This window comes from Chiloscyllium plagiosum, chromosome 30, assembly GCF_004010195.1.
Source record: "Chiloscyllium plagiosum isolate BGI_BamShark_2017 chromosome 30, ASM401019v2, whole genome shotgun sequence".
NCBI lineage: Eukaryota > Metazoa > Chordata > Chondrichthyes > Orectolobiformes > Hemiscylliidae > Chiloscyllium > Chiloscyllium plagiosum.
Window position 1 is genome coordinate 23,377,506 of NC_057739.1, and position 19,018 is coordinate 23,396,523.

The 19,018-nt window shown below is 39.9% G+C and overlaps 1 protein-coding gene across 2 annotated transcripts in view; it reads left to right on the forward strand.

Annotated features, from left to right (window-relative positions):
• The window catches only part of LOC122564812, a 106,343-nt gene that overhangs the window by 51,739 nt on the left and 35,586 nt on the right, over positions 1-19,018 (forward strand). For both annotated transcript variants that reach the window (XM_043720095.1, XM_043720097.1), the window contains exons 6-10: positions 76-259; positions 1,772-1,866; positions 9,254-9,367; positions 9,471-9,929; positions 12,045-12,113. In XM_043720095.1, coding sequence (XP_043576030.1) covers positions 76-259; positions 1,772-1,866; positions 9,254-9,367; positions 9,471-9,929; positions 12,045-12,113 — 921 coding nt within the window. The remainder of the gene's footprint in view (positions 1-75; positions 260-1,771; positions 1,867-9,253; positions 9,368-9,470; positions 9,930-12,044; positions 12,114-19,018) is intronic.

Here is a 19,018-nt window from a genome sequence, read left to right on the forward strand (position 1 = left end):
GATTAACTTGATATCATCTTAAAACTGTTTTAAAGGGGGAGGTTTGACGACTGTATATTTGTGCTTCTCATTTAGCCTTAACGCCTAAACTCCACATCATTAAGAACCCAGAGCACATCACAGTAGCATCGGGAAAAACAGCCACCATGCACTGCGCAATTCAGGGATTCCATTGGTCAAATGTCACATGGTTCAAAAACAACAAGCCTTTAAATGGCATCATGAAATACGATGACAGCCAACACATTTTAATGTTACGGTAAATAAGCATTTAACACTTTCTGCTATAGCACAGTTATTACACAGTGCAGAATTACAAAATTAACTGTAATTTCCTGCTTTGCCTCCTGTGGAATGGATTTACTCAATTGTAACCAGACATCTTTGATTTTAGAATAAAAGTTATATCCTTTTCAATACTTACTGTGTTCATACTTGGTAAACTAAAACTATTGTCACAGCAGAAATAGATGTGTATAGTTATGTTGTTTTGAGAAAAGTGTATGAAGAGCATGAACCAACTTTCTAAGGATACACCTCTAGTGTGCCCCTGAGTTTTGTTTTCGGAGATCTGAGTGTTGATAGATACGCAAATATTTAACTTTTGAAACTCAGAGAAAACAGTTACACCACTAGAAACAGGAAATAGGGAAATGCATCAAACGTTCTGAATTTGAATTAGATTACCTACAGTGTGGAAACAGGCCCTTCGGCCCAACAAGTCCACACCGACCCGCCGAAGCGTAACCCACCCAGACCCATTTCTTCTACATTTACCCCTTACCTAACACTACGGGCAATTTAGCATAGCCAATTCACCTACACATTTTTGGACTGTGGGAGGAAACCGGAGCACCCGGAGGAAACCCACGCAGTCACGGGGAGAATGTGCAAACTCCACACAGTCTCTGGCGCTGTGAGGCTGCAGTGCTAACCACTGTGCCACCGTGCCGCCCACTAGTTCTGGTACTATCTACATGGATATTTTAAATTTGAACTCCAATCAGGGCCTATCAAGTGATCTAATTCCACAGAGTTGGGGTTCAATTGATCAAGAAAAAGGTCGATTTCTAGGGGTTTTGACGAGTTCTGTTTTCTGTCAAACTAGAAGTTTGAGATTGTGTCATACTCCATATGTGTAAGAACAGTTTCACGCTCACTAGTTCTGGTACTATCTACATGGATATTCTAAATTTGAACTCCAATCAGGGCCTATCAAGTGATCTAATTCCACAGAGCTGGTGTTCAATTGATCAAGAAAAAGGTCGATTTCTAGGGGTTTTGACGAGTTCTGTTTTCTGTCAAACTAGAAGTTTGAGATTGTGTCATACTCCATATGTGTAAGAACAGTTTCACCAAACTGCTAGCATTGAACAGAAATGTCTCAACAATGGGAGTAAAGTGGAGCCATGATTCTGCTCATGCAAAACATGACCCAGTACAGTGATCCCATTTACATTTGAAACCGGAATGATTCCAGTAACATTTATTCACCAATGATACTGCTGATAGGGTTCAATGTTTAAAGCATTAAAGGGCACCACATAATAATAATGTTTAATAATCCACCTTGACAGAGGGAACGATAGTTAGTGATAACATCACATATGATTCATGAACATTGGTATTGCTCAGGTCACAAGCATCACTTGGCTTGCAAACTCTTAACAAAACTGCTCAAGAAAGACAAGCCTTGTTTTGACAGTTTGTTGCTAGTTGGTTCTGAGACGATGAATATCTTATGGGCTCTTTCTGATGTTGTGTTTTACAGGAATGTGTCCTTTGAAGATGAAGGCTTCTGTCACTGTGAAGAGAACATTAGAAATGAAATAGTAACCTCACAGGCAGCATATCTCCTGCCTGCTGGTAAAACCAACTCAGCAGACTATAAGCTAAAAGGAAAAGTCAATAATCAGACCTTAAAAATGTGTGATTGGATTTTACAAAGTTGTAATATTGTTGGTTGTCAGGTTAGGTGAATTGGCAATGCTAAAATTGCCTGTAGTGTTAGGTGAAGGGGTAAATGTAGAGGGATGTGTCTGAGTGGGTTGCTCTTCGGAGGGTCAGTGTGGACTTGTTGGGCCGAAGGGCCTGTTTCCACACTGTAAGTAATCTAAAATCTAAATCTAAAGTCACTTCTTCTAGCTTGCTACTCTGTTCCCTTCTGAAAATGAGCACCAAGTAACTTGTTCCCCTTTATATTTTATAATGAGAAAACCAGTTTCAAATGAACTTAATCAGAAAAATAACTTGATGGAAAGAATAAAATACTCTAGTAAGACCTGGGTTTTGTAACATTGATAGTCAAATTCGGCCAGTAATTTTGCCATAAAATACTTGTATTTAAAACACATGGATTATGTCAGCATGGAGTTTGAATGTACTGTAATTTCCCTACTCATCTCGGACCATTGTTTCTGTTTTAGACACTTGGGAACACAGCCAAACTCACCCTAAAAAAATCCTCCATCAGGCAATAATTGGCAGCTCCACCTTGTACCAGAGCACAGATGCAGCTAGATTCCCTCAAGCTGGCAATATAATGTGGCTCCAGAGGCCAGTAGCACTTTGTGTATTCAAAAGTGTACAATCACATTTGGCATAACTTTCGAAACAAAAAATAGCAAAAGAATGCTGAAGGTTCCTTTTATAAAAATATATGAGAAATGGCTGAGAATCAACAAGAGAAATAGCAGATTTTCCTTTACATTTTTAGCTGTGCTGAGAAAGGCTTCAAAAAACCTATTTAAATGGCAAATAGAAATGAGTATTCTGGGCATAAGCAGGTGAATATTTAATAAATCCAAATGATATTCCATTTTAATGGATGTTGAGCCTTTTAAGTTTGGTGGACAGAGTAACATTATATGAATGCTTTAAACATCTGTTGGTTGTATCAATAGTCATTTCAAGGCTTGTAGTCATGAAAGAATTGCAAGGACTAGCTTAGCATTTGGACAAAACTTAAACTTTAGGGAGAGGGACTGATTCACCCTGAAGATTCCATTACTCACCTAACTCATATCTTCATACTGTCTGCACTCAATGTCAAAGGAAGAAGTGTGGTATGATCTCTGTAGAGACCAATACTTTTCAAAAGATATTTGACTTTCCAGTGACTGACTGGAAGCATGTCGTGATACGCATTAACGTTTTAAGACTTTTACTGTAACTACCAAGTTAAAAGCAACAATGACTAACCAGTATTCAGGAGCAAGATTTTACATTAAAATAGAGAAAAGATCCCCAAAGTGACTTTTACCACAACCAAAAATCATCAATCATGTGACTGTTTAGATGGTTAGTTAGATTCATGTCCATCAGGCATATGATGCAGCAGTAATGAATTATAAATTAATTTAAAAATTAAGACAATGTTTATTTGCGCTATATAACAACAGCAAATAAAGTAAGTCTCCCATCAATAGCATTTTAGCTGTGACATCTGGCATTTTCTTTACTGTTTTTGTTTATTAGCCCTATCTGCTGTCACTCACTGACCCTTCCTGCCATACTTTTATTATCATTACCTTTATAGCTACATTGATCTATTGCCATGTCATTTCCCTTTAATCTACTCAATTGTCCCCTAAATGATACCCCTCATTTAAAGCCCTGCCTACTTCCCTACTTCTATGCCTTGCTAGAAAACTGGCCCAGCAGTGGTGTCTGTACTTGCCAGCAGCACTGACTGCAATGTTGAGAAATACAGTTTCCAAAAATATTGGCCTCTTAGATCCATATTTGCAATTTGGAATCAATGAGTTATGATTGTAGCTAGGATATTCCTAGCTTCATGGATTTTAGCATGAAATCAAGACAGATCCCTGTAAGAGGGCTGATCAAAGGGATGTTATTTCCCGCAAAGCCTATAAAGAGTTGTTTGGCCAGATCTGCAAATCCAGGAGGAATATGATTAATGATGTTTAAACTTAATTGTGGCATAAGCCAGAACTACTGCTGAATGGTTATGTGTTGGTGCTAACAGTAAAATTGATGTATTCCAGTCACAACCTGCATTATTATACATTTATTTGTCTACATTTTTCAGTTAAACCTCAATGTTATATTCTCATACTGTAACTATACCCTTGTAAGAATAGTGACTCCTTGTATTCTTCTGGTTTTGCATCTACCATTCAATCAGCTTTAACTGCAGAGAAACCCTCACTCCAACCAAGCTAACATCTCAAATTACAGGCACAGGAAGTGGCAGAATATATCGAAAGGGAAGATAAAAGACACATATTTGTTTTTTTTGCATGGATGTATCACTGTCACGGTCAGCATTTGTTGCCCATACCAAATGATCCCATTGAAGCTTTTATGAAATGCAGCAGACAATGTGGTGTAGGTACATCCGCAGAACAATAGGGAGAGGGCTCCAGGGTTTTGAATGAACGACATTCCTGACCTCAGGATGTCCCAAAGCACAAATAAAACCGAAGAGTTACTACTGGAAGTGTAATCCATATTGTAATATGCAGAGACACAGCAATATATTTGGGTACGGCAATGACCAACTAATTTATTACTGATTTTTGTTGAGTGGAGGGGCACATTCCAAAACTAGAGGGCATAGCTTTAAGGTGAGTGGAGGAAGACTTAGAAAGGACCTGAGGGGTAACTTTTTCACATAGAGGGTGTTGAATGTATGGAATTGCCAGAGGAAGTGGTGGAGGCTGGTACAGTTACAACATTTAAAGGCATCTAGATGGGTATATGAATAGGAAAGATTTAGAGGGATATGGGCCAAGTGCTGGTAAATGGGACTAGATCAGTTTGGGATTCTAGTCGGTGAGGATTGAAGGGTCTAATTCTGTGCTGTATGACTTGGTGACTCTACATGTTAAATGCTGTCGAGGTCTCTTGAAGAACTCATTTGCTGTTTACAAATGTGCTATGATACCTTTCATTTTCTTCGGAAATTAGGCAGAGTTTGTTGTGTTATCCAGATGATGGTGCAATCTTCCTATTATTCTGTGTAAGGTATCAGCTTGGATTGTGTGCAAAAATCTCTCATCTGGGGTTTAAACGCATGGTTAAAATGGAGGCTGACTTGATTTGCACTTTAGTCCAATTACCCTCCATTCTCTAAATGCTTTTTTACTCAAAGTCCAACTTGGCATTCAGTGCTTGGAATAGATCTTGTGTGCTGTGTAAAATGGCTGATAGGGGATAAATTTTGGCTTTTTGTAGTAAAATTGCACACAGCCTATGGGATTGCACAGAGAGGTACATTAGTAAAATGAAAGATGGAGTTTTGTATTCCAGTAGCAATAGCCTCTGCATTAATACAAATAGGTTCCAACAGCCAACCAAGAGGAATTTATTTTCAGTACACAGTGTCTGTGGGTGACACAGGAACTGATTTCACCGAATAATGCAGTCTGTGGGTTTGATACACTGTACCATATTAAGGGGAGAGTTAATTTTGGGGCACTGAGCTCCTCTATTTGAAGAAAAAAAACCACAACGATTTTTCTTACTTTTCAGTCACACAAATGATAGTCTCCTTCACAACTGAACTTACTGTTCAAAATGGTTCCTTTGCTGCTCTGACCTGCACAGCCACTGGGGATAGTGTCATTGTTTATTCATGGTATTAGAACGTCATTTAATTAAAACTCTGAAGGAAGACACAGGAATAAAGATAAGCTCTTATATGATCATATTTCTTCAAATTTGTTCTGACAATCAATAATTAATTTAAAGTATTTGTAATCTCTGTAACTAAATGATATTTTAACTTGATGGAGTGAAGCCATTCTCTTTACAACATGGGTGCCACTGGCCGGGCCATCATTTATTACCTGACCCAAGATGCCCTTGAGAAAGTGGTGGTGAGATGCCTTTTTTGAACCAATGCAGTCCACCTGCCATTAGGGAAGGAATTCCAGGATGTTGACTCGGTGACAGTGAAGAAACCTCGATATATTTCCAGGATGGCTTGGAGGGGAACTTGCAGGTGGTGGTGTTCCCATGTATATGCTGTCTTTGTCCTTCTAGATGGAAGTGGTCATGGGCTTGGAAGCTGCTGTCTGAGGATCTTTGGTGAACTTCTGCAGTGCATCTTGTAGAAAGTACACAGTGCTGTTACTGAGTGAGTGGTGGAGGGAGTGGATGTTTGTGAGTGTAGTGCTAGTCAAGTGGGCCTCTTTTTGTCCTGGATGGTATCAAACTTCTTGAGTGTTGTTGGAGCTGTACCCATCCAGGCAATTGGGGAGTATTCCAATGCGCTGCTGACTTGTGCCTTGTAGATGATGGACAGGCTTTGAGGATTCAGGAGGTGAGTTACTTGCTGCAGTGTTCCAAGCCTCTGTGTTTATATGATGAGTCCAGTTGAGTGTCTGGCCAATGGTAACCCTAGGATATTGATAGTGTTTGAACGTCAATGGGCGATGGTTAGAATGTCTCTTATTGGAGGTGGTCAATGCCTGGCATTTATGTGGCACGAATGTTACTTGCCACTTTTCAGCCCAAGCCTTAATGTTGTCCAGATCTTGTTGCATTTGACCATGGATTGCATCTATATCTGAGGAGTTGAAGAATATTGTGCAATTAACAGTGAAAATCCCCACTTCTGACCTTATGATGGAGGAAAGATTGTTGATGAAGCAGCTGAAGACGGTTGAGCCTAGGACACCTCCCTGAGGAATTTCTGCAGAGATGTCTGGGAGTTGACATGACTGACCTCCAACAACTATACCCACTTTGTTATTTGCCAGGTTTGACTCCAACCAGTGGAGAGTTTGTCCCATTGATTCCAGATTTGCTAGGGCTCCTTAATGCAACACTCAGTTGAATGCAGTCTTAATGTCAAGGGCTGTCACTCTCGCCTCACCTCTGGAATTCAACTCTTTTAACCATGTTTGAACCAGTGCCGTAGTGTTATCTGCTGACTCATGATAAGAATTGTTCTTTTTGCTCCTTTTAATTCCCTTTCTGCATTTTCCATAAGATATCTTTTAGTGGTGAATGCATGATATCGATAAGAAAAAAATTGAAAGGAAGTTAAAAGAAGAGTTAACATACCTCAGGGATTACTTGACTGGTGAGTGAGCAGGAAAGAGTACAATTTGGAAAGCACCAACCCTTTCTGCTGATCACCAACAGTGCTGTTTATTAGCAATGGGATATTACCCATGCAGAAACACAAGCTTCACTCTGACATAGGCTAAATTAATGTATTACATAGAATCCTACAGTGCAGAAAAAGGACATCTGGCCCATCAAGTCAGCCCAACCCAGGCCCTCACCCTATCTATACATTTACCATTGATAATCAACCCAGCCTGCACATCCCTGGACACTATGGGGTAATTTAACATGGCCAATCCATCTAACTACACACCTTTAGACTGTGGGAGGAAACTAGAGCATCCAGAGGAATGCCACGCAGACGCAGGGAGAATATTCAAAGTCCACCCAGACAGTTGTCCAAAGCTGGAATTGAACCCAGGTCCTTGGCACAGTGAGGTAGCAGTACTAACCACCAAGTCACTGTGCCATACATGTCTTATACAAATCTTATTTCTTCTCTCTGTCTTACCTGAAGCTGTTAACTGTGGTTGCTTTACAGCTTCTTAGGTGCTCTTCACTCTCTGGTACCTGGACTGTTTACCAGCCTGATATGTGAGCCCAGATTACTCATCCTAACCCGATTCTGTTTGTGGTCAATATCATGGACATTTCAATATCAGTAACTAGGATAAAACCAGGAGAGAACTTCTCTTTCTCTGCCCTGGCTTGTTGCTTATGGGCAGTTGAGATCAATTCATTGAGCATTGACCCATGATGGAACTTTTTATATTGTTGCTCAATTAGAGTCATAGAGATGTACAGCATGGAAACAGACCCTTTGGTCCAACTCGTCCATGCTGGCCAGATACCCTAACCTAATCTAGTCCCATTTGCCAGCACTTGCCCCATATCTCTCCAAACCCTTCCTATTCATATACCTAACCAGGTGCCTTTTAAATGCTGTAATTGTACCAGCCTTCATCACTTCCTCTGGCAGCTCATTCCATTCACGCACCACCCTCTGCATGAAAATGCCCCTTAGCTCCCTTTTATATCTTTCCCCTCTCACTCTAAACCCATGCCCTCTAGTTCTGGACTTCCTCACCCCAGGGAAGAGACTTTGTCTATATCTCCTATCCATGCCCCTCTAGAAGGTCATCCCTTAGTCTCTGACATTCCAGGGAAAACAGCCCGAGCCTATTTAGACTCTCCCTTTTGCTCAAATCCTCCAAGCCTGGCAACATCCTTGTAAATCTCTTCTGAACACTTTCAAGTTTCACAACATCCTTCTGATAGGAAGGAGACCAGAATTGCACGCGATATTCCAACAGTGGCCGAACCAATTGTTTGCTGCTTTAATTGTACTGGGAGATGTTATACATTTCAGATAGAAATGGAGCCCGTGCAAACTGGAATTAGAAATGGTTATTTGAAAAGTGTTGGAATGATGGAATGTTTACTTCACAGAGATAGATTCGTCAAACCTGTGCCAATGTTTTATTTCATGGAAGCCATCTGGATTTATTCTTCACCCCAATTCAGTCACTGTAGTCTTCACTCAGTGTTCCAGCCAAGAATTTTAAATCATGCCTCTTAATTGCCTTGGGAAGCGGAAATGCAGGGAGACTGTTGCTATGGCAACACTCCCTCTGCCATGTCACATCATGAAGGTTGCAAGCTGCAGTTCGGAATCTTGTAACTCTAATGGACATTCCTGGCTGAGGTTGTGATTCAGCTTATTTGGGTTCCAGCTATATTCAAAGCCTCTGGAGAAATTGGCAGGGTTTAGCTGAGGAACATTAGTCCTAGTACAAACATAAAGTGGCTGCATGTTAACGAGCAGTAATAAGTGCACCACAATAGAAATAGTTAAGTTAAAACCATTTTCAGTCCAATTTTTAAATCGTTGAGTTCCATTCATTTTCAGATTCAGTGGGTGTCCTGCAATCGCATCCTTAAAAACATTACCTCTAGATCTCGCTGAAAGGAATGTACAAGAGCAGCCCTGGAAAGAAGAGCCTTCGATTCTTGTTCTTTTCCTTTGATGGGAAGATGGAGGGCAAACCTCTGTGTGGGTGGAGTAGAAATTTGGCCCCACTTCTGAACTTAGTGTTTCTCAGATGTCATATGTTACAGGACCACTGCCTACCCAAGGAATTCCCAGAACGATAAAACAAAAGGTTGCTATAGTTATCGACTGACATTCTTTCTGCTAAACCTTACCTTATAGGACACCAGATGTTGCTGATTCCTAGGGTTAATCTGACTGATGAAGGCTTATATCATTGTGTGGCTTCAAGCACACTGGGACAAGATGAAAGGACTGGAAGATTAAAAGTGCATGGTACTGCTACAGCTTTATAATCTCTTGATTTTTGACACTACATTTTTATATTCTGTTTATTCTTGTCCCCTAATTGACACTTTTTTTATATTTCTAATTTTAGCTCATATTCTGTTATGCCTTTCTGTTCTCTATTTCTTACTGTTCCCACATTGTGTCTTACAATGTTGCTCCATCTTTTTAACTTTTCCCTTTTTATTTCTCTGTATCCCATCTCTCACTGTCTGTGCCCAATGCCTTCAAGCTCTTTGCATTATATTCTTCACCTTTCTGTCATCTTCATCTTTTGGCTCCCATTCCCCCATCACTTCTTGTATTCTTTATTCTGGTTTTCTTTCATCTGCTGCTCTTGCTGCAGTCCCGCCTAGTATTCTGTTCCTCAATGCCTCAACGCAGGTTCGTCATGGATTGGAATTTACGCTGTTCTGTGATGTGTCTGGAATTCCAAAGCCTAATGTCTTCTGGTTCTTCAAGAACAGGCCTTTAATTGCCAGTAATCAGCCTAACGTTCTCACAGAGAATGGAATACTTAAAATAAGAAAGGCAATGCAAAGTTTTGAAGGTATGTACCAATCTGGTATTTTTAAATGGATAGTGATTTTTTAAAATTCACTCGCAGCACATGGGCATCGCTGACTGGGCCAACATTTATTGCCCATCCTCAGTTGCCCTTCAGAAGGTGGTGGTGAGCTGCCTTCTTGAACTGCTGCAGTCCATGTGCTGTCGATAGACCCATGTTGTCATTAGGGAGGAAGTACCAGGATTCTAAACCAACAATTCTGCAGATCTAAAACATTATTTCTACTTTAACTGCACTGCCCTTCTGTGAAATGTGTTTTCCATAAGACAATAAGACCATATGACATAGGAGTGAAAGTAAGGCCATTCGGCCAATCAAGTCCACTTGCCATTTAATCATGGCTGATGGGCATTTCAATTCCACTTACCCACACTTTCCCTGTAGCCCTTAATTCCTTGTGAGATCAAGAATTTATCAATCTCTGTCTTGAAGACATTTAACGTCCCGGCCTTCACTGCGTTCCGTGGCAATGAATTCCACAAGCTTTCAAATCCTGAAGTCTACACAATGAGTGTTTATGCAGGAATTTAAAACAGTAACATATAGTTAATGATGACTTGTGGTGGTGTTATCCCTGGGATAATAATCCAGAGACACAGGCTAAACTGGATGATAGACCATAAAACCATTAAATGGCTGTCCAGTGGATGCAGCACAAGATATAAACAATAAGGATAAATGGGTGAGTAAGATTGTGTACACAAAGTTGCTTTGTTTACAGCAATGTTTAAAACTCAGTGCACATTGCAAATGAGATGGATAGTATGAGTCAGAAAACTTACCGACTTGGCAAATCCACTTCAATAGTTAGAAGCAATTTTTGCTCTAGGAAGGTGGGGCACAAGTGAGTCAGACTGTTAATCCTGGAAGCAAATCAAAGTAATGTCTTGCATGTGTGAGTGCTGAAACTGATTGGTTAGAAGTCCCAACTCAGTTCCCTGTGACTGTTGATGTACGAATAGTTTGCTCCTCTAGCTTTTCCCTCTCCCTCATCACTCCACTCACCCCCACCATGCCCTAGTGTCTCACTAACCTACTATCATGCTCTTTTTATGCCCACTCACCGAGTTTGCCTTATGCACAGAATCATTGAGCCACATTATAACAATGATCAGTCTTGAATTCTAAGGGAAAAAGAATGCCCATTCATAAATCTGATTTAAAATATAATTATTGCCCTTACAAACTCATTGAAATGTCAATCAGCTAAACTTCAACCTATCAAAGCAGAGAACCTGCTGAAATAATCCAAGTCTCAGAGTCTAGCTAAACATTCATAATGAGGCTATCTGGAAAACTGGTATCAAAGAGACGAATGGCCAGAGATCTGTTTCTGCAAATTGAAGGTTCAGGAAGGAGTCTTGGGGCAGGGAAGCCAGGAAAGGAGAATGGAGGCCCTGGAGTGGGCATAAGACCTTTTACATGTATCTTTCAAAACCAGGCAATGGTTCAGGATTGGTACCATGAACAATGTGTTCTCCAGAACAGGGCGAACGTGATGCTGACCCTGCCAAGGAACTAGCCAGAATGGGAGAGCTGTGTGTAGGATCACTGCTTGCACTTTATCCCATGGCAGTGAAAATTACTGGTGGCAGGGATAGGGGTGGTGGAACTCCCAGAGGCAGGTTCCGCCTGCTAATTTTAAATGCCTGCAGCCTGACCTTGAGAATCATGGCTATTATGTAACTATTCTAACTGTGCCATCAGACTGCAAGTTTCTCTTTCTTGAATTAAAAATGGGTGATATGGCGGAACCATATAGAAGAATAGAAAATAGGAATAGGAGTAGGCCATTCGGTCCTTCAGTGCTGCTCCATAATTTGATATGATCATGGTTGACCATCCAACTCAGTACCCTGTGCCTGCTTTAGCACCAATTCTACAATGTGAAATAGTGTATTGTGTGATATTTATGATGCATTCCATTATTACACTTATTCAACTCTGTTAATTATAAGTTATTAAACATTTGAAAGGAATATTACTTCAAAGGAGAGAGCCCTCTGTAGCATTTGCTTTAGTTGAGTCTCGATCCATCTGCCAGTGGGTTGATGGTCAACATTAGTTGTGTTAATATAACCTGGTTATTTATTTCAGGTATTTATGAATGTGAAGCTGTGAATGAAGCAGGGTCAGCAAAAAGATCTGTAGCTGTATATATTGAAGGTAAGTTTTCTTTAAACTCCATCTATATTGTGTTTTAAAAGTATTGATGAGCTCTCCCCTTCCATCCTTTCCCTATCTCACAGGACCAAATATATCTTGTTCCCAGTGCTGTTGATCAATGAAGTGGGAGTTGTGACCGACTTAATTTTGGTAAGGGGAGATCAGGCAAAAATTACACCCATTGGCTTTTGGTGTTTGGGAGTAATAGTGGATCGTCCAATGAGCTGTGATCTGGTCCAAATAGATTATAATGCATCCACTGCAAGGTAACAGCTCTCTATGTGTAACATCATGGTTAAACACTAGATGGACCCAACAAATTCTTATACCTCAAAGAGTTGTATGTTTGACCTTGTTCCATACCCATCTTAAGAGACATGGCAAATAGTCAGGAACGTGAGATGTGCTTATCAAAATATCTAGTGACATTTATGAGCAGGTATCTAGGCTCAAATAAATGAAACACTACAAGTAGGAAACTCATCGAATGGGATTGGTTGCCTGTTTTTAAATTGTTTTACAGGATGTGGGTCAGCATTTATTACCCATCTGTACTTGCCTTGGAAAAGGTGGTAGTGATCTGCTTTCTTGAACCAGTACAGTCCATGGGAATGAGGTATACCCACGGTGCTGTTAGGAAGGCAGTTCCAGGATTTTAATCCAGTCTGAAGGAAGAGAGAGATAATTCAAAATCAGGAGGGGAACTTTAAGGTGCTGGTGCTGCCATGCATCTGCTGCCCTTGTCCTTCTACCTCGATCACAGGTTTGGAGGGTACTATTAGAGTCATAGAGTCAGAGATGTGCAACATGGAAACAGACCCTTTGGTCCAAACCATCCATGCCGACCAGATATCCCAACCCAATTTAGTCACACCTGCCAGCACCCAGCCTATATCCCTCCAAACCCTTCCTATTCATCTACCCATCCAAATGCCTCTTAAATGTTGCAATTGTACCAGCCTCCACCACATCCTCTGGCAGCTCATTCCATACACGTACCGTTCTCTGTGTGAAAAAGTTGCCCCTTAGATCTCTTTTATATCTTTCCCCTCTCACCCTAAACCTATGCCCTCTAGTTCTGGACTCCTCAACCCCAGGGAAAAGACTTTGTCTATTTATCCTATCCATGCCCCATATAATTTTGTAAACCTCTATAAGGTCACCCCTCAGCCTCCGATGCTCCAGGGAAAACAGCCCCAGCCTGTTCAGCCTCAATGTGGGTGAATTACTGGAAAAGTTGCCCAAAACGTCGATTCTCCTGTTCCTTGGATGCTGCCGGACCTGCTGCGCTTTTCTAGCAACACATTTTCAGCTCTGATCTGCAGCACCTGCAGTCCTCACTTTCTCCTCGTTGGTGAATTACTGCCTTGCATCTTGTAGAGATGCTGCCACTGACATCAATAGTAGGAGGAGTGAATGATGAGATGGTGACCCGGATGCCAATCAAGTGAGATACTTTGACCTGAATGGTCAGTGTTTTTGACCCTGCACTCATTCAGACAAGTTGGGGAGTATCCCATCATACTCATGATTTGTGCCTTGTGGATTGTAGACAGGTTTGAGGGGTCAGGAGGTGAGTTACTCACTGAAGAATTCCCAGAGTCTGACTTGCTGTTGCAGCCACAGTATTTAAATTCTAGTCCAGTTCATGTTCTGGTCAATGGAAACCCCCAGGATGTTGCTAATGGGGGACTCAGTAATGGTAATGCTATTGGATGTCAATGATTAGATTCCCTCTTGTTGAAATAGGCCTACTTTGTACTCTATTCAATATTACCTTCCATTGCCTTCAATGAAAAGAAAAGTTCAGAGAACAAAGTGGGAAATTGACCAATTAGTTGAAAGTGACCCCAGTTTGTGTTCAAATATTTCAGTGGGTCTTGAACCTGTAACTGAAATGCTAACAATATTAATGAGGTAAAATAAGAGGACACAGTTCGATTCACATTCTAACAGTCCTTGTTGATTTATTGTGCGTGGGGTATTGATATTGACAAATGGAGTTGAAATTCAACCTTCTCTGTCAATTACAGTACAGAATGCGCTGCAAAATGCTATCATTTTCTTTCTTCAACCTTTGCTGGTTTCCAGTGTCTGAAGGAGCCCTGGTGATTTATGCAAATAAATATATGCACCCACAAACACTGGCACTGTAAGCACCAAGATTGAGTTTCTAATGTTGAATCCTTGAAATCAACAAAAAGACCATGATCACACTGTTGTAGAAAGTTCCCTTACAGTTAAGAAAATGTTTTACGTTATGATGCAAACAGTTCAGGATTTTCATTCCAGTCCTTCTGATTCTTTATGATTTGCTCATTCTGTTGTCAGTGAAAGCCAACTGACAGAAATTTTAATGTTTTCCCATATCATGAAGCAACCACAATCCAAATTTCCAATCTTCAGGCATGTTATCTAATTAACTACTGCCCCATTTTGTTATTCTTGCTTAAAATCAATAGAGTACAATAGCAATTACAAATGAGGATTGAATTTTCCAATGCATGACTCTAGAACAGAGGATGAAAAAGATTGGCCTTTTCAAATCAATAGACTCAAAAATTAGAGAAGGATATGGAATAGAAGGAAGCCATTCAGTCTAAGGCCTGTGTCAAGCCTGTTAGAGTTAGTTAATTAGTGACGTTCCTCCATTCTTTATCCCAGTGCTGCATCAGCTTTAAGCCGCACATGATAGCCATAATATGATGTGGCTGTGCCTCTGACAGGGTGATTGTCACCAGAAAAGTGCATTGGATATAGATTTCAGCTCTATTGCTAACCCATGCTCCAATCTGTCGGGCTCCTAGATTTGGACCAGAGCCTTACAAACGTACTCTTGTATATAACCCAGAATTTATAAAAATGGTGGGATAGAAACTCTGAAATTATATTAGTTTTTCTCCGAGTTTGATGAAGTAACTTCGGCTTCTAGGCTGGATTCCAACTTTGACTGATACACGCTGCTGCACATGTCTTGAAACAAAACAATTCCAGACAGGAACTGAAGCAGTTCCTGCAAGTGCATCATGAATCAACAAGAAACGTATGTCACCCCTGGACCCGCGGGACTACAGTCACTTGTTCTAAACACTGCCAGGTTGTTCACACAAAAGTTTATTTGTTCATTGGATTGATGGGAGTTAGCATAGCAGTCAGAAATGTAATTGATTAAATGGAATGCTCATTACATTATAGATGCTTTCATTTCTGGTTTCAATTAATATTTTTAAAAACTTTTAAAAACTATTTCCCTGATTCCTCGAATTTGTGATTTTAAGTTTGAGTTTTGAGTTTATTGTTTAATTACTAAATAGACAACATTAATAGGTTTAAAAATATATAAAGAGGAAATGAAAACCTTTAGCCTTGAATTTTCTGATTGGTTAAAATCCAACAGACTCCCTATTGAACCAATGGGAAACTATAAGTGAAAATGTTTTGTTTGTTCCATTTTTAATGTTCATTGTTTTCATGAGCTAGTCGTTTGTTTCGCTGCTGGGAGTGAGACAATACTGCAATGTAATAGCTACCATCATTTGCTAATGCAGTCATAATTGCTAGTCCAAAATCAATGCTTGTGCATTGGGTTCTTCCTAAGCGGAGATAGTGTCTTAGTGATAAAGCCACTGAACTTGTAATACAGAGTGCCAGGTTAATATTCTGAGACTTTGGGCTAGACATTTTTATAAAAAGGCTACAAGTAATGTGGGAAGTGGAAACATTCACTGTGCTCTTCTGAGATTGGCTTTAGGCATTTTGAGATATTAGAGATGAAGGAACTCTTTATGTTATATCTTGTCAGTCTAATGTCAAAATGGAAAGGAATTCACTCCTGAAACCTCATGGACCTTCCCTGTATTGACACAGAAAATAAAATGGCTATTAATATTTTCTAAAGCTAACTTTTTAAAAATCCGGACACACCCAGACACCATTACAAATAATACAGGTTTTTCCTCACAAATAATTTGTTCCCTTAAAGATGGTGACAAGATCCACCTGCTTCAAGTAATGAGGAATTAAATTTAATGGCGTTTACACTCAGTACAGGGTTAAACCCATTTAATTATAATTTAAGACCCACAAATCCAAGGACTGATGTATTCAGTGAAAAGAAACTTATGCTTGCCTGGATTCAATTCCAAATCCTAGATCCTAGGACTTCAGCCATAGCATGTGGAAAATTGTTATAAAAGTGTACCAGAAGGTACCATTGGCCGGGAGTTTGCGGTTGGAAGGATGACAAATTGTCAATATTTGCCATTGCTGAGTAGAACTAACAATGATCTAGAATTAAACAGAGGAATTAAGGTGCAGCAGTCACTACTGCCCTGCTGTTCCAAAGTGTATACTGTTGGAATCTTCCCACTTGCAATCAGCATGGACTCAATAGGTTGACATGAATTCAAACTTTTTGTGCGCTGTTGCTATAAATATCAAAGATAAGTTAAAATCTAATTTATTGAGATATAATTGTTCTTAAGAGAATATTAAGTCATAAGTATTGCTGAACATTTGTTCTGAGGTTGAAAACCTAATTTTTACAAGTATGGAACTACATTCTGTCTGAATATTTGACAAGGTATAATTTAAGTAACAACATTTTTTTTTCTTAAAACCTGATTTTGATATTTCAGCCTCTACCTTAATCCGTTCATCAATCACTTTCTGTAAAATGATTTAAACTTACATCGTATTGCTTCTCTCGGACAATTCTCCAGTCTGGATAAGTCTGCCTGATTCCTGTATTGCTCTTAGGCTCCACAGCTGGCTCCATCTTCAAAGTTTCATTTGAATAAGATAAACTATGTGTATAGAACTACTCAATCCTTGATAACCATGATTTGGAGGTGCCAGTGTTGGACTGAGATGGACAAAGTTAATTTTTTGCTTAATCTTTATGCATTGCTTTTTTGATGGCAGCCTTTTTTTCGCTGTTGACCACAAAATCTGTGACAATTAGGTGAAACAGATATAATCAAGTAATTACTTAATATAGTATTATAACTACTTCCATCCACTTTGTCATGCTTTCATTAGAAATGAACATGAAATGTTGAATTTCAGCTGGTGAAATGGACATTCTCTGAAATGTTTGAATATGAAGCCATGCTGACTAAAACTGACTGCTTATGTTTGGCTTCACTGTCATTTCTTAATAGGTTGTTGTTAGGGTTTTAAATTGCAGTCGTAAATTAAATAGAGGGAATGTAAATATTTCAAAAGATTTAAATTTGTAAGAAAGAAAGTGGGATTATGTCAGATAGAATGTTCTGCTCTTAAACTTTCCCTTTAAGAAAGGATAACTTGACTGTTTTCAGTGAACTAACTGCATCAATAGATTGCAAAGTGAGCAAACAAAAATGACCGTCAGTTTTTACAGAAATATTTATATTCACTTTATCGCTCACAATTCTGAAAGCTTGGCTTCAATTTATACGAGCTTAAATGGTTTTCCCTTGTTTGGGAATTTATTGCTGAAAGCTCATGTTAGTCTTAATGTCCATACTTTGCACGCAATCTTGGATATGGGATCTGGAACTTGTACTGTGTCTGTGTCTGTGTTGTTGGGGCCCATGGTTGTGGTTTGCAAATACCAGAATAGGCAATCTTCCAGATTGGATTCTGATGCCGTTCCACTGCTTGCGTTTGCCAAAAAGTTACTGCAGTCAGAATGGCTGAAAGAGCAGCCCTATGAAAAGGCCTGTAGAAGTGGTCATGCAACTTCTGCATTTCTGAAGCGATTGGTCAGGTAATTATTACAAGATACACCACCCCCAATTTAAGGCCCATATGATTACTAAACAAAATTTTACGACATGATCTACACTGTACCACCACTGGGCAGTACAGTGGCTCAGTGGTTAGCACTGCTGCCTCACAGCGCCAGGGACCCGGGTTTGATTCCCGCCTCGGGCATCTCTCTGTGTGGAGTTTGCACATTCTCCCTGCGTCTTGCGTGGGTTTCCTCTGAGTGCTCCCACAATCCAAAGATGTGCTGGTCAGGTGAATTGGCCATGTTAAGTTGCCCATACTGTTAGGTGCATTAGTCAGGGGTAAATATAGGGTAGGGGAATGGTTACTCTCCGGAGGGTTGGTGTGGACTTGTTGGACTGAATGGCCTGTTTCCATTCTGTGGGGAATCTAATCTAACCAAGGATCATAAATAATATTTGTAATTCACTGTTTGAGTCAAAAGAGGTTTAAGCTGCAAGGGAAGTTTTTTTTTCTCTCTTCTTTGAGAAACATTTGGTACAAAACAGAGAAAAGCATGGTGAACTGGCATAAGGTTATATCCACAGTCGGCTCAAATATGTATGCCATTCTGTCTGAATAAGCTTAAAATGAGTCAACATAGCCTCCATTTACTGCTTAAGCACATAAAGATGGAGACAGTAAGAGCAGGAGGGGGTCATTTAATCCTTTGAAGCCACTTCAACTTTCAGTGAGATTGGGGCTGATATTCTAATTTGGCACCAGTATCATTGCACTATCTGCATTTTTTTTGATATTTTGAATTTGTAGAGATCTATCAATCTCAGTCTTGAAAATACACAACAACTGAGCCTTCACAGTCCTCTGAGGTAGAGAATTCCACAGATTCCAGCACCCTCAGAGTGCTCCTCATCAGAGCCCTTTATTTTGAGACTGTGTCCCATGGTTCAAGACCACTCAGCCAGAGGAAACATCCTTCCCATCTACCCAGCTGAGTTGTGGAAGAATTTTCCATGTGTGAATGAGGTCACCTCTCATTCTTCTAAAGCCCTGAGAATACAGGCCTAGTCTATTTAATTTTTCTTCCATCCTAGGAATTAATTTGTTGAACCTTTATCACACTGTCTCCATGGTAAATAAATCTTTCTGTAGGTGTGGAGATGAAAACTGCACACTATACTCCCTGTGTA